Raw genomic sequence first — 15,658 nt, forward strand, 5'->3', positions numbered from 1 at the left:
TGTTTCTTCAGGAGACGCATTTGAAGGTGGGGGACCAAAAGAGGTTGAGGAAGGGCTGAGTGGGGCAGGTATTCCATTTGGGGTTGAATATGAAGATGAGGGGGGTAGTAGTGTCGATCAATAAGAGGGTGGCTTTTGAGATCGGGAGAATAGTGACAGACTCTGTGGGTAGATTTGTGATGGCGCGTTTTGCTGGTGAATGTGTATACCCCAAATTGGGACGATGTGGATTTTTTGAGATGGGTTTTGGCAGAGGAATAAGACTGGTGAAATTTCCACCTCGACGTTGTGGGAGGCACTGAAGGCGGTGGTAAGGGGGGAGTTTATCTCGATCCAGGCGAACAAGGAGGGGATGCAGCGGGCTGAGAGGTTGCAGTTGGTTGAGGTCATTCTACGGGTGGACAGGAGGAACTCGGCAGCGCCTGAAGAGACGCTGTGAAGGAGAGACAGAAGCTCCAGGTGGAGTTTGAGCTTGTGACCACGGGAAAGATGGTGGGGCAACTGCGTCAGGCCAGGGGGGTAGGATATGAATATGGGGACAAAGCCATCTGGATGCTTGCGCATCAGTTGAGGAGGCAAGTGGCAGCAAAGGAAATTGGGAGTATGAGAGATGGCGAGGATATGATGGTAACGGAGGTGGACACAATTTTTGTTTGGGCAGGTGAGGGTGTTCTTGGAGAAGGATCGTGGAGTGGGAAGGGGCAAACTTGCAAAGCTATTATTGGGAAGCAAACATTGCAATGGTTCGGAAATGGCCGATGTGGAGGCAGCCTCGTGTAAAGGGACCAGTTTGAGGGCACTATAGCTGGCTCTCTTTCTGTTCTTGCTGTCCAGGTGCACATGAACTCGGTGGTGGTATCAGTTGTGAGGGTGTGGAGCCAGTGCCGGCAGCATTTTAGATTGGACGACATGTCCCTGTTGGTGTCGATTTGTGACATTCGTCGGCTTACCGTGGCAGGGTTGGATGCGAGGTTCCGGGGATGGCGGCAGGTGGGGATAGAATATTTTAGGGATTTATTTGTTGGAGAAGTTTGCAGACCTGGGGGAACTGAAAGGGGCATATCAGTTGTTGGGGGTGGGGGGGGGGGGGGGGGGGGGGGTGTTGGAGTATGAAGTGAGGCTTCGCGGAGGGTTAATGCATCCTCGACGTGTGCAAGACTAAGTCTCATCCAGTTTAACGTGGTACACAGAGCCCACATAACAGTGTCCAGGATGAGTCGGTTCTTTCCAGCGTGGAGGATAGGTGCAGGGAGGCCGGCGAACCATGTCCATATGATTTGAGCTTGTTCGCAGTTGAGGGGGTTTTGGACGGGATTTGCAGATATAATGTCGAAGATTTTGGGGGTAATGGTAACTCCAAGTCTGGAGCTAGCAATATTTGGAGTGTCGGAGGATCCGGGAGTGCAGGTGGGGAAAGAGGCCGATGTTGGTTTGGCCCTTTGCCTCCCTGATAGCCTGGAGATGAATTTTGTTGTGCTGATGGGTCTTGGAGCTGCCGAGAGAAGGATGTTTTGGCTGTTTCCTGTTGCCACGGTTGGGTTTTGTGATTTTTTTTCTTTCTTTGTTACTGGAGACCAAAATACAAAGGGAAAATAAACTACTAGTCTCATTTATTACCTTGGTGTTGTTAGTCAGTTGAGTGGAAGATAATCACAAGATGAGTTACTTTTTTTATAACATTGGAAGAGATCATGTGACGATGTATTAAAATAATAGATTGTGGATTTTTCTTTATTTTAGCTTGTGAATGACAGTTCAGCAGATCCCCTCCTATCTGAACTCAAGTCATTGACGTATATTGACAAATTCAATAAAGCTGGATTTTACATTTTTAAGATAATTTGAAGATCTCGGTAATTGTCTTGAATTAATTTGATTAAGCTAAAGTCTGCTTGACATGTTTAGCACTATTTCTAATTTGATAAAGGTCAAATTAGTTTGTGGAGTAAATGAAGTAGCGCCTACATAATGGATCTTAACCATATGTCACGATAATTGTATTTTATTAGTTGACAAATTTGTCTTTCTCTATCTGTTTTATAATTAATAAATGATAGGGATACAAATTTCCCTTTAAAAACTAGCAATGAGTCATTTGAAACAGTGATAGATGATTTCTGTACTTAGAACTGAGAGAAATATTTTCATAGAATATTGGAGAAGTGAGTAAAATGTTTCATGGCGTTCCTGTAGCCAGAATCAAAATATCAATGTATATGATATCTTGTGACCTGCTGCAGAATACGACAACAATTAATTTCTAAGTCATGGTCCTTAACTGACCATTAGTAAAACAGTTTTAAAAATTTTGCATCTATACTCATTTGATATATTCCAGCCAGGATGGGGTAATTCGATAAATTTTAGAGGAGATATTTTGATTCCAACTTCGAAATAGGGTTTCTTTGAGCACTGCAAAATTTAATATCCGAACTTTCCAGGCACATTAACAAGAAATTAGAAAAAGGCACAATAAAAAAAAAACATAAATCCAGTGCTCCAAGTTTGCATTTTCTGTAATGTCCAGCTTCGCCAGAGGGGAAAAACACCTCATGAAGCACTCATTGCTTTTTTTGAAAACTAACATTAATTCAAAGATGTTCATGGACTAAACTAACAATTTGAATTAAGCAACCTTTTGAATCGACAAGTGCAGATAAGCACCTTGAATGTTCTCGGAGGTTTGACCAGCTGCCACACCTTCCAACAGAAACCTGATTATGCGCTTTGTTTAAGATTTGAGCTAAAATCACAGCGGTCGAGCAGAATCCCAGAGGATCTTTGTGTAATGCATTTGTCTCTTCGTCACATGAGAAAGTGGTTCATTTTCCTGACGGGTTGGATTTATTTTTTATATTAAATGTAGTTTATGTTTACATTTAGTCTGAAATGGAGCAAATTACTTCCTTCCAAACCTGATGTTCACTACCTGAGTGCAACCATGTGAATTCTGTATCATTCCTCTGAGAGCAAAGAAATCATTCAGCTTAAAATGGCAGCTACATATGAAAAGTAGTAGGAGTGCAAGTTGAGATGCAGGGAACAGATGGAACCGAGATCTTGTTGGTCCCTCCATTCAATCCTGAACTGGCAAAATATGTATCTGAAAAGCTGATAATCAGGTTATTACATCACCTCTTCAAAATCACCATCTGAAATGGCATGATCAGAATGTTCTTCAAGGCCTATCTTTTCTTTAGTGAGCTATAAAAGATTGCACTGCAAGGTAGCACAGTGGTTGCTTCACAGCGCCAGGACCCGAATTAGATTTCCAGCTTGGGTCACTGTCTTTGCGGAGTCTGCACATTCTCCCCCAGTCTGCGTGGGTTTCCTCCGGGTGCTCCGGTTTCCTCCCACAAGTCCCAAAAGATGTGCTGTTAGGTGAATTAGACATTCTGAATTCTCCCTCTGTGTACCCGAACAGGCGCCGGAGTGTGACAACTAAGGGATTTTCACAGTAACTTCATTGCAATGTTAATGTAAGCCTACTTGTGACAATAAAGATTATCATTATCAGCAATAAGGAGCACTTTTTGTTCTGCTTCCTTTGGAGCAAGAGGTGGGAAAGCTCATTATACTTCAACTTCCACAGGATAGATGTACATATGAAATGAAAATGAAATAAAAATCGCTTATTGTCACAAGTAGGCTTCAAATGAAGTTACTGTGAAAAGCCCCTAGTCGCCACATTCTGGCGCCTGTTTGGGGGGGCTGGTACGGGAATTGAACCGTGCTGCTGGCCTGCCTTGGTCTGTTTTCAAAGCCAGCGATTTAGCCCTGTCCTAAATAGCCCCAGATGCCCCACATATCAGAAAAGTAATTTGACAGCTTGCATTTTGAAATTTGGAAGGGTTTCCAATCCAAGCTAGTCGTGCGATAAAGATTGATGTATTTTTCTGGAAACTGTAATCGAATTGTGGAAGATCTTTGTGTAAGGTATAATCAGAAAATATGGATTCTGCCATTGTCTTTTTGAAGAGTTAGTTATGCCACTGGGTATTAGTAAAGAGGTGAGTATCATCTGATTCATTCAGTACCAATGCCAAAGCACTGTCTAATTTGGAACCACCTATATGACTCACTTGATAGCCATGTTGTGCATTTTGCCTTTGAAGGAGTTTCACAGGACATTCTGATACTTGCCTCGATCTGAAACAAACATACCAAATGGGCTGGATTTCCGCATCAAATCTACAGTGACCACCAAGGACTATGACTTTAGCCTTCTGAAACTGTTTGGAAAAGTCAGTCATGAAGTAGCCAATTCAGTGTAGCACTGGGAAGTTGGCCTGCCCCTCCAAAACAAAACTTAATTAAAATGAAAAAAAAAATGATGTATGTCTTACCAAACCGCTTAGCTGAATACTGGTGGATGATTTCATTGGTAGGTAGTAAATTCAGTTGTCAGCCTCAAGATAGCACTCATCTGTTATGATATTGTCGTGTCATGTCATAAAGATCAAAAGTGCCACTTACTGAGCTGCTTGTTGCTGCAAATTTAATTTTCCATGACTCCTGGCATTTCTAAACAGGGGAGTGTACATGCACGCAGAAAAATAGTTCAAACAATATTTTCTTGTCAGGAAACTCATCCGTTCCATGTCAGCAGTAATAGCTTCCTGAGTTATTTCTTTGCCGAGCTTCACTGGGCACAATATTTCAGGTTACAGAAAAGGCAAGGACCATATTGGATGTTAATATATCTGGATAAAGTTTAGAAAAATGTGACCAAAAGCAGTTGATGTGTGGGAAAGAATTACAAACTTGTAACAAAAAAGTAAGACTATGTAATCTGTGAACTGCCAAAAACAAGATCAATTGTGCCATCAGACTACATTACAACAAATTCTGGAGCAGAATATTCACTTCCAGTTACTATCTACACATATATTCCACAACAGGCTGAGAAACTAGATGTATGATGAAGAAAAACACAGTCCACTCTCGACTCACTTTCCCTGTTCCTTTCCCCCTTTTCCTTCACCCCATCCTCTCTCCCTTCTGCTCCTTCTCTGCCTCCTCTTCATCTCTCCCGCCCCACCTCACCTCTCCCCTCTGCTTTCATGCCAATTCCCCTTTCCTCTATTTTTCTGTATTATAGTGATCTTGGCAGTGGAAAGTTATGCCTTGTGATAGAGTACCCTAGGTGTAAGGGGATGCGGTAACAGGGTGCCATGTCTATACAATCAACACATCTCTATCAATTAAGCAAGTCACAGTTTTGATTAAGTTTCCAACTTCCAAAAGGCGTGAAGATGTAATAAATTGAGTGGAGGGTAGATAAAGCTTTTGTCTGACTACATGTGCTCAAGTTAATAGTGATTATTTCTTTACTGAAAATTGAATAAAGTTTATAACCTGCATTAATTTCTGTGGTTCTGTGGCCAAAATGGTATCTACATATAAATGGAAATGAGAAGATTTATGACATGAAGAATAAAAACATAATTAATTTTGAAACGTTTTCTTGCTAGTTTGAGCAGGTGAGGCCAATACTGAGAGGCCTAGATAGAATGAACATGGAGAGGATGTTTCCACTAGTAGGAAAAACTAGAACCCGAGGGCACAGCCTCAGACTGAAGGGACGATCGTTTAAAACCGAGTTGAGGAAAAATTTCTTCAGTCGGAGGGTGGTGAATTTGTGAAACACATTGCCACAGAAGGCTGTGGAGTCCAAGTCACTCAGTGTTTTTAAGACCGAGCTAGATAGGTTCTTGATTAATAAGGGGATCAGGGGTATGGGAAGAAGGCAGGAGAATGGAGATGAGAAACAAATCAGCCATGATTGAATGGTGGAGCAGATTTGATGGTCTGAATGGCCTAATTCTGCTCCTCTGTCTTATGGTCTTAAGGTCTGATCCATTATTTCTTGTTACCTTCTTCATCCTCGTATTGTCAGAGAATGTCACAAAATGGGTACCATGATTTAGTTTAGATTTTATTTCAACAAGCGTTTTGGGGAGGGCGATTGGGGTGGCGAATACTGTTATCCTTTTGAGAAGCTGTTTTCTGCTGAAACTGATACATTTAAACAGCCACTTAATAACAACTAAGATGAGGGTGAACAGATGAATTTTCACCAGGAAGTTAGTTTTACCTCTCGCATTCAAAGTTGGAAGAAACGGCTGGTTGTCTAATGAGTTATCAAGAGAATACTGGCTTCTTTCACCTTGCAGGAACCTAATGATGGAAAAATGATCTTTAGCAATTACAGGATAGTGAATGAAAGATAGAACTGCTGGGATCCTGTATACCAAAAAATACTTTGACCTGCCATGCCAGTTGCCATTGTTGTCAATTAAAAAATAAATTCTAAAGAGGAATTGATGTTCTAAATGCTCATCATTATGTAAAAGGGAATAATATAGCACGAGCAGCGTATTTTTGTTGACATATTTGGCCTAAAAACGGTAAGCATGGAACGTTTCACTACTTTGCTAGAAGAGGGTAGTACTCGGAGAAGACTTCACAGAATCGCAATCTTTACAGTGCAAAATGTGACCAAATTTGGCTCATGGGGGCCTCTCTGGCTCTGAATGAGCATCGTACCTAGTCCCACTCCCCTGCCTTATCCCCGTAACCTTGCACACTCTTTTCAGAAAGCAATCCAATTTCCTTTTCATTACCTCGAACAAACTTGCCTCCACCATCCTCTCAGGAAGTTCGTTCCAAACTCCAACCTCCCTTTGGGTGAAAACACTTTTCCTCACATCACTTTTACTAACTTTTATTTTGAATCTGTGCTCTCTAATTCTTGATGCTGTTGAGTGGGAACAGTTTCTCATTATTTACCCTGTCGATACTCCTCAGGATTTTCAATGCCTCTCTCAAGTCTCCTCTCAGTCATCTTTTCTCCAAGGAAAACAATCCCAACCGTTCCAATCTATCTTTATAGTTAGTTCTTTATTACTGAAATCATTCTTGTGAATCTCCTCTCACATTCTTCCTCAAGTATGGTGCCCACAGCTGGATGCAGTTTTCTTGATGAAGCCCAACTAGTGTCTTATACAAGTTCAACATTATACTGTCAAAATGGATCACCTCAGACCTCTGCATTGAGCTTCATCTGCTACTTGTCTGCCCAATCCACTAAATGTATGCCATTTTGAAGTTCAAGGCTACCTCATCACAGTTAACAATGCGTCCCATTTTCATATAATTTACAAAATTTGAAATCATGCTCTGAATATCAGAGCAAGGGTCTCAACATTGACCCCTGGGGAACTCCACTGCAAACTATCGTCCAATCTGAAAAACAACCCTTTTATCACTTTGAGCAGCAAATCATGCAGAGCAGGATCCATCACCATTCACAGGACCAACTCGCCACATTAGACTGCCCAATGCTTCAGCCACGATGTGCTGACTTAGCACAATGGGACATTAACTGATATGAAGACCTTTTCACCAACATTATTTAAAGAGAGCACAAAAGCTACTTGTTGTTTGACTTGTGACTCTTTGTGCTTTGTTTTCGCATTCTTCAAAGTTTACTTTGCACAGGGAGGGCTTTTGCCCAGCTGCTGTTTGTCGCACCAAATTATCTCCCCCCTTGTAAGGGCGGAAACACTCAGTAGGTCCAGCAGAATTGCTGGAGAGAGAAACAGAGTTAATGTTCCAGGTCTGGCATTTGTCAGAAGTTATGTTTTTCTCTACAGTTTATTTTACACACATTCAAAATGTGGAAGCGGGTTTGCAACGTTCCCTTTTTTTTTTGCATGTATGCAGTAAAAGAATGATAAGGGAAAGAAAGAAGTACAGGGCAAAGAAATCTGACAAAATAAGAATTATTATTTGACATGAGTGCAGAGTTCAAAATCAAAAGTCTAATGGTGTATTCCTTCAGAGAGTATAGTAGGCTGAAGCTGCTGCAAGGTAATCCACTTTTTCAGTAGCACTGACTTTCACAATGGGAGAAGCTTGCAGAGGTGAAATAGTCTTGTAGTGGGCACTGATGCAAAAGTTCAGACATTCCAGTAGAAACGGTGTCGATGAGGGCCAGGCAGCTTAAACCTGGGCAGAGCTCTGGCTCTGCTGTTGTTTTTGTTGATGAAAGGTGGCAAACTCCTTCCTTTAGCTTCACAAGGCAATATTATAGGTTCTAGAAACTTGGGGATGGGGGGGGGGGGGGGGGGGGGGGGCGCATGATATAACTCACTTCTTCCTCTTGGTTTGGACGAAGGATATATATTCATGGTCAGGAATCTTGAGATGGTTAATGTTTCACCCATTAAGTTTACCAGAGGTTTAGGGTCCTTCGTCCTCCCAGATGCATTGTCTCCATTGGCCTGGCCTCAGATGTAAGGCGTCTTTGAGCAATTACTTGGAATTTGATTTCTGCAGTCTGAGTATATTAGTGCCTCTTTAGAGATAACGAGGCTGTGGTGGGTTTTCTGAAGGCTAGAAATTCCTTTTCTGAGAGTCTGAGCCAGTCATGGATTTGGTCAGTATAAAGCCTTTTCCCAAAACCAAATCCAAATGTAAAATCAAATTTAGTCCCCGTTGTGCATTCTCTTGTGCATTCCTTTCTATACTAGAGTGGCGGAAATGTGCATGGAATTATCTTTTTTTTTGTAACAATGTTCAGTTTTTAATCTCTGTTCATGGGACATATTTACAGTATTTTCCTTATTTGTTGAATCATGAAGTAAAGCTATTCAGCGATCATACAAAGGAGGTCTATTTCTAATACCCAAATTCATGAAAGGGCGAACTTGCATTTATATAGTGCCTTATAGTTCCTGTTGTTCGGTAAATAGAGCAGCCATTTTTTGAACAGCTAGATTGCACAAATGTAACCAATGCAGCATGCACATCATATAAAAAGCATGATAATAAAGTAAAGTCACCACAGTCCCAGATGACCATTGGCTGCTTTCTCCTTTGAGTGGGAGAGCTGGTGGTGGTGATTAAACCTGAGGAATGACACATCTCATGCGATGGGAAAGGTTGAGAAAAGTAAATATAGTGAACATTCTTACAATACTGAGCATAAGTAATACATTTGCTCCTGGTCTAACCATTTGAATGTGTGCAGGTGTACATTTTATTCCTGATTATGAAATTGTCTGTGATGACAACTTGCTCAGCACCTAATGAGGATGAATTTCCTGTTACTATCAAGCAGTCTCAAGTGTTTAGTTTTGTTGATTCCAGTTAATCAAGCCATTGCAATTTCTGATTATTGTTTTGGATTTTCTTGCAGGTTTGATGAACTTGTGAAGAAGTTCAGAGTGGAGTATCATGCCGGTGGCTCTACCCAGAATTCAGTCAAAGTGGCCCAGGTTTGTCTTTATCCAACAATACTCTAAACTGATCAGATTCTTGCCAATTCTTTTTCAACTAAGAAAGATGTTCTGCTTCTAGCTCAGGGTTTTTCGAAGTGAAGGTTGCAACTCGTGGGTGGTTGTCAGGAGCGTCACGGAGTGATCGGCGCTGATTCCCATCGTGGGATAAGCGCTCAAAGGCTGCTATCAGCATTTTGATTGAGAATGGTGGCTGACGTCACCTTTTAAATAAGAAGAAATTAGGCTGTGAACAGTCTTCCGGCCAGAAGCGATAGCAGAGAGCAGGTCACATACACTTGACATCAAGCGCCCTCTGAGTATGTCCTTTTGGCCCCAAATCACAGAGGAGAGCTTCTTCAATTTTCTAGCTGCCGGCAAAAGGACTGTGAAGATAAATCATTTTCTTGCAAGTAAGAGATAGCCAGAGACACAAATAGGTAGTGTACCTACTGACCAGGACCTCATCTGAATCTGCTGGAGCGAGCTCCACAGGAGAGTCCAAGGCAGGACAGAGCAGTACTAGTGTTAGCTCTGTACAGAGTTTCAGGGCCTTTGGGTAATAGCCCACAAAGAAGACACTAAGCTCGGGAACAAAGTATAAAGATGATTTCTTGAGGTATGGTTTTAACAATTGTGCCAATGCAAATAAGGATGCAAGCCCATGTGTGTTATATGCAGGGAAGTGCTGGCAAACGAGAGGAGAAGTTTCAGGTTTTGAAAGAGAAGTGGTGGGTGAAAAATCCCTTTTGAGGTTTGAGACCCCAGAGTCAGTATTAACTTAGAGCTGACAGCAAATGAAAACACTACGCTGCTGTACCTGACCAGTGATACCACATCAAAATATCGCCAAAAGCACATGAGGCTGTCAGCATTCTGGAGTAGCATCTCCCAGGAGTACCCAATGCTGCGTAATACAAACATTTGTTGCTATTGTCCTTCACAACGACCTACATGTGCGAGGTTGGATTTTCCGTTCTCACGAAGATGAAGACGGCACAAGGATTTGGCAGAAGTCTGCTCTTCATATGCGCATTGCTCTCTCACCTACTGTGAACCTCTTTGGAATGAGATCGCGAGAAAAAGCAGGCTTCCTTTCACATTTAAGGTAAGCGAATGTGGCGTGTGTCGCGAAGGTCAGCCAGTTGGCAAAAGTGGGTCCCGGTGAAAAAGTTTGAAAAACACGTTCTAGCTGAAGTTGCTTATGCTGTATTTATTGTGCTACAGCTATAACTGCCTTGTGTTATAATAAGATACATTAGGTGACTGTATAACCTCAAGAAAATCCATAATCAAATATATTTTCTGGAGAAATAAGTGCTGGAGCAGCACCATAAGCTTCAATGGAATTTGCTGCGGTTTATTTTGCCCATCTGTAAAGGTCAGCAGGGCGGCTTTCCTGTCCAGTGGCTGCCATTATTGTGTATTACTAGACCAGGCCCGTCCAACCTTTTCGTGTGAGGAGCATGTTTCAATTTTTTTCTCACTCAAGGGGCTGGTGAGCAGAATTTGAAAAAATGAGGTTTGGCACAACATGAATTTCAATTTATTGAGCAAAAATAAAGCAGTAGCAAAGCAATAAATTGCTCAGTAAAAATCAAGTAATTAATAAAGTAGACAATTACAGTTTGAAAGGGTAAAACTGTGTTCTTTGCCTCACTTGTCAGTCTCAGAGTACTCATTCACTCATTCTCGCACATGCACGCACTCTCTCACGTTCATCAGCAGCCATTTCTTCTCCCTTCTCCACCCCACTAACAGCCAGTCTCAATTTCCCCCGCTGCACTCTCCTTCCCGCTTTGACTCTTTCCTTACCTGGCAGCCGCTATGATGATTCTCCCTGCGCTTTCATTTATTACTGTTAATTTTGTTTTTGGTTTTCATGTGTTTTATTGTGCTGAGAATGTGTTTAAAGTTTTAAGTTGGCAATCCTTCTTCATCAAAGCTAATTTCCTCCAACTCACCATTTAAAAATGTTGCCCATTCTGGCTCTTGCTATTGAATGATTTCATTGGTGCCAGTAATATTTCCAATATCTTGTCCAGCTCGTTATTTCTCAGTCTGAATGCAGCCTTTGGGTTGTTATTAGGAGAATATCATAGCAGTGTCTGCCCTTGTTCTCACCTGATTTTCACATCCACATTTCCGAGCAGGCATGATTGCAGAACAGTCTGTCTTGATTTGTTTTAGCCCAGGAGTTCTGTTGCCCCCCATCACTGAGATAAGTTCAGGTAATGATGCAGTCTTTGTCCAAATGCAACAAGACCTGGACAATATCCAGACTTGGGCCGACAAGTGGCAAGTACCATTTGCACCACACAAGTGCCCAGACAGTGATTATCTTCAAGAAGGGAAAATCTGGCCATTGCCCCATGATATTCATATGTAGCTTTCTATCCCATCATCTGTCATTAATGAATATGGTGAATAGTTAAACATCTTGGGAATTACCATTGACCAGAAATACTGTGACTACAAGAGACGATCAGAGGCTGGCAATTCTGCACTGAGTAACGCCGCCTGATTTCCCAAAGTCTGTCAACCATCTTACAAGGCACAAGTCAGGAATGTGATGGAATACTCCATCTGCCTGGATGAGTGTAGCTCCAACAACATTCGGGCAGCTGGACACCGTCCAGGACAAAACAGCTTGTTTGATTGGCACCCCATCCATGACCTCAAACATTCACTCCCTCCACTACTGACACACAGCGACAGCACTGTGTACCATCTACAAGACTTTCCAAGCAACTTTCCAAGGCTCCTATGATAGCAGCTTCTAAACCAGCAACCTCTACTACCTAGAGGGACAAGTCACACACCATCCTGACGTAAACATATATTGCCATTCCCTAGTGTCGCTGGGTCAAAATCCTGTATCCTACCTCCTTACAACACTGCGGGTGTACCTATACATGGAACGCAGCAGTTCAAGAAGGCAGCTCTCCACCACCTTTTTAAGTGCAGGATGGGTAATAAAGGCTAGCTGAGCCAGTGATGCCCACATTCAGTGAACGAATAAATAACAAAAAATTGGACAGGATGCTCAACCTCATTTAGGGATTTGAAAACTTGAGTGGAAGCAATTTGAAATTCCATGTATAGAGATTCTGTTAGCAATATTAATGGTCACACTTGGTCTCAGTTTAGCGCTCAGCGAAGTGACAGCTTGTCTTGGAGCAGTGTTTACTCATCTAGCCTTATCCTGGATAGTTGGGATGCCAGGTCTGAGATTGCCACTGACATATTTGCTTAGCAGTGATTTGACACTGGGCTTTCTCAATCAAGTCTACAAGTCAAAGCAAATTTGCTCCTTTTATAAGTACTTGGTTCCAGTCAATGTGGACATTGTGCAATCGAGTCATGCTGCTATTATACTTCAAGAGCTAGCAATTGGAGTGCTCAGTGTATTCTGGCTCCACCAAATATTAAATGTACCAACCATTTTTGTGCTGTTGGATTAACTGCAAATCCACAAAGAATCATTGGTGAAAAATGAAACTGAAGCTAAAATAGGGAGACAATTTACTGCAACTACAGGTGCTTTGTCTGCTCAAGTTAGTCACTGCAAAGAAGCAAGTCTGACTGCTGCATTTCTGATTTTTGTATTATCGAGCAACATTACCATTGTGAGGAACAATGAAAGAAGTAATCTATATTAGTTCAAAATAAATCAGTGGTAAGATATAACAAATACCAATTGAATAGGAAGCTTGAGTCATAAAATTGAAATAATGTGTTCTATGCTTCTCCAGTCAGCCCACATTTATGTCGAGAGCTGCGTGGGTGGAAAGTCGTGATTTCAGTTCTAGTTACACGCTTGACAGTCTAGTTCTAGGGTAAGTGGGTAGTCGGCTTCACCTGACATTCCACAGTCTATCAAAATAAATTGAGACTTTGTTCACGAGTTTTTGTGTTAGGAATTTGGGCCGTTTGTAGTTTGTTATGGTGCCCAAGCCATGCACCAATTTATATTAGGAAACCGGACGAGATCCCAACATTTTTTAAATTGTAAACTGCGAGGAAAGGATTCTTTGCTCCAGGAATGATTTCACTAGCAACTTGGGATCTTTTACATTAAAACAAACTTTATTAACACAGGATTAATCCCATTAACATCCAAGAAAAAAAAACTTTTCAATCAACAGTTAAACAGTTTTTTTAAAAAAAAGAACGGTCTTTGAGCTTAATTTTCCATCAATATCTAAAATTTCAATTCCGCACATTCCACACACAGACACACACACACACACACACACACACACACACACACACACGGGCCAAATGCCACTTATTAATAAAGTTAACACTCAGTGGCTTACAGAATTATTCACATAGTCCTTGGGAGAGAATCTTTCTGAAGCTTGTCTAAGAAAAACACCTTTCCTCAGGATCCAGAGCAGAACTCTAAAAATTAAACTAAAAACAACAGACTAAGGGCAGGTGTGAAAAAGAAATTCCCGGCCTCAATGCATTCCCTGCTGTTTGCAAACCTCCATGCTTCTTTATAAATACCAGAGCCCATCGAGTTTGAGAACAGACCAGCAAAAAGCGTTTGCATTCATAATATTCAATTCTTAATGAACATGATGCTAATTAACAAAGAAGAACAATAGAGCATAGGCCCTTCGGCCCTCCAAGCCTGTCCAGGTCATGATACCAACCTTGACCAAACCTTCAGCACTTCCTTGTGCCGTATCCCTCTCTACCTATCCTCTCCATATATTTGTCGAGATGCCTTTTGAACGCCGTTAATGTATCTGCTTCCACAACCTCCCCTGGCAATGCGTTCCAGGCACTTGCCACCCTCTGTGTAAAAAAAAAAAAGACTTGCCTCGCACATCTCTAAACCTTGCCCCACGGACATTAAAATCTATGCCCCCTACTGTATTTGTATTTGCTGGGTTTAGGGTAAGCTGTGGGGTGGTTTTAGGGTGGGTGGGGTGATGTCGTACGGGTTTTTTCTTTATGGGTTTTCAAGCAGGGGTTGGGTGGACGGGTTCGGGCAGAGGGGTAAACGGGGTGTTCGGGGAGCTGGTGGGGGGGACTGACAATGGGAGTGGCCCTGGAGGAGGCGGGGCCCGGCAGGGCGAAAGCGCGGGCTTTCTGTGGGGTTCCCGCGCTGGTAGAGGGAGGGGGGCATGTTTTCTTTTCCCGCGTAGGAGCGGGGGGAGGGTGGACTCGTTGACGGGCACAATGGAGGAGGGGCAGTCCCACGTTGGGAGGAGCCAAAAGTAGGGCGGGAGCCACCGGGGTCAGCAGAAGTTAGCTGGCCCACGGGAGTGCTGTAGAGGGGGGGGCGCGGCTAGGAGGGGTCCTAGCCTGGAGGGGAGGGGAGGGGGGGGGGGGGGGGTGTACCGGGTTGCTGCTGAAACGGTCAGGAAGGAGCTGGAGGACGCAGGGAGTGCTGGAGGGGGGGAGTTGCAGCCGTGGGAAACTGGCAGAGCGTGGGACGCTGGCTGGGGGTGGGCAAGGGATGGGGTATGGCTAATCGGCAGGGGAAGGGGGCAGGGAGCCCTCGGATCCGGCTGATAACTTGGAATGTGAGGGGGCTGAATGGGCCGGTCAAAAGGGCCCGAGTATTTGTGCACCTGAAGGGACTGAAGGCAGATATGACCATGCTCCAGGAGACACACCTGAGAGTGGTGGACCAGGTCCGGCTGAGGAAGGGGTGGGTGGGTCAAGCATTCCACTCAGGGCTGGATGAGAAGAGTAAGGGGGTGGCGATCCTGGTGGGGAAGAAGGTGTCGTTTGAGGCATTGAAGGTGGTGGCTGACAGTGGCGGGAAGTACGTGATGGTGAGTGGCAAGCTGCAGGGGGAGCGGCTAGTGTTGGTGAATGTTTATGCCCCAAATTGGGACGATGCGGGGTTTATGCGGCGTATGTTGGGCCGCATTCCGGACCTGGAGGCGGGGGGCCTGATCATGGGGGGGACTTTAACACAGTACTGGATCCCCCATTGGATCGATCCAAGTCCCGGACGGGTAGGAGGTCGGCGGCGGCTAAGGTGTTGAGGGGATTCATGGACCAGATGGGGGGGTGGACCCTTGGCGGTTTGCGAGGCCAAGGGCCAGGGAATTCTCGTTTTTCTCCCATGTACATAAGGCCTACTCAAGGATTGATTTTTTTGTCCTGAGCAGGGGGCTGGTGTCGAGGGTGGAGGAAGTGGAATATTCCGCCATTGCCATTTCGGATCATGCCCCGCACTGGATGGACCTCGGGCTGGGGGAAGAGAGGGACCAACGTCCGCTCTGGCGCGTGGAGGTGGGGCTGCTGGCAGATGAGGAGATGGTCGGGAGGGTCCGGGGGTGCATCGAGAGATACCTCGAGGCCAATGATAACGGGGAGGTTCGGGTGGGGACGGTCTGGGAGGC

General features: G+C 43.7%; 1 protein-coding gene across 10 annotated transcripts in view; it reads left to right on the forward strand.

The window, feature by feature from the left end:
* The window catches only part of LOC119956026 (adenosine kinase-like), a 264,496-nt gene that overhangs the window by 104,559 nt on the left and 144,279 nt on the right, over nt 1-15,658 (forward strand). For all 10 annotated transcript variants that reach the window (XM_038782747.1, XM_038782748.1, XM_038782753.1 and 7 more), the window contains exon 4: nt 9,206-9,284. In XM_038782747.1, coding sequence (XP_038638675.1) covers nt 9,206-9,284 — 79 coding nt within the window. The remainder of the gene's footprint in view (nt 1-9,205; nt 9,285-15,658) is intronic.

The sequence above is a fragment of the Scyliorhinus canicula genome, chromosome 22, assembly GCF_902713615.1.
Source record: "Scyliorhinus canicula chromosome 22, sScyCan1.1, whole genome shotgun sequence".
Lineage (NCBI taxonomy): Eukaryota > Metazoa > Chordata > Chondrichthyes > Carcharhiniformes > Scyliorhinidae > Scyliorhinus > Scyliorhinus canicula.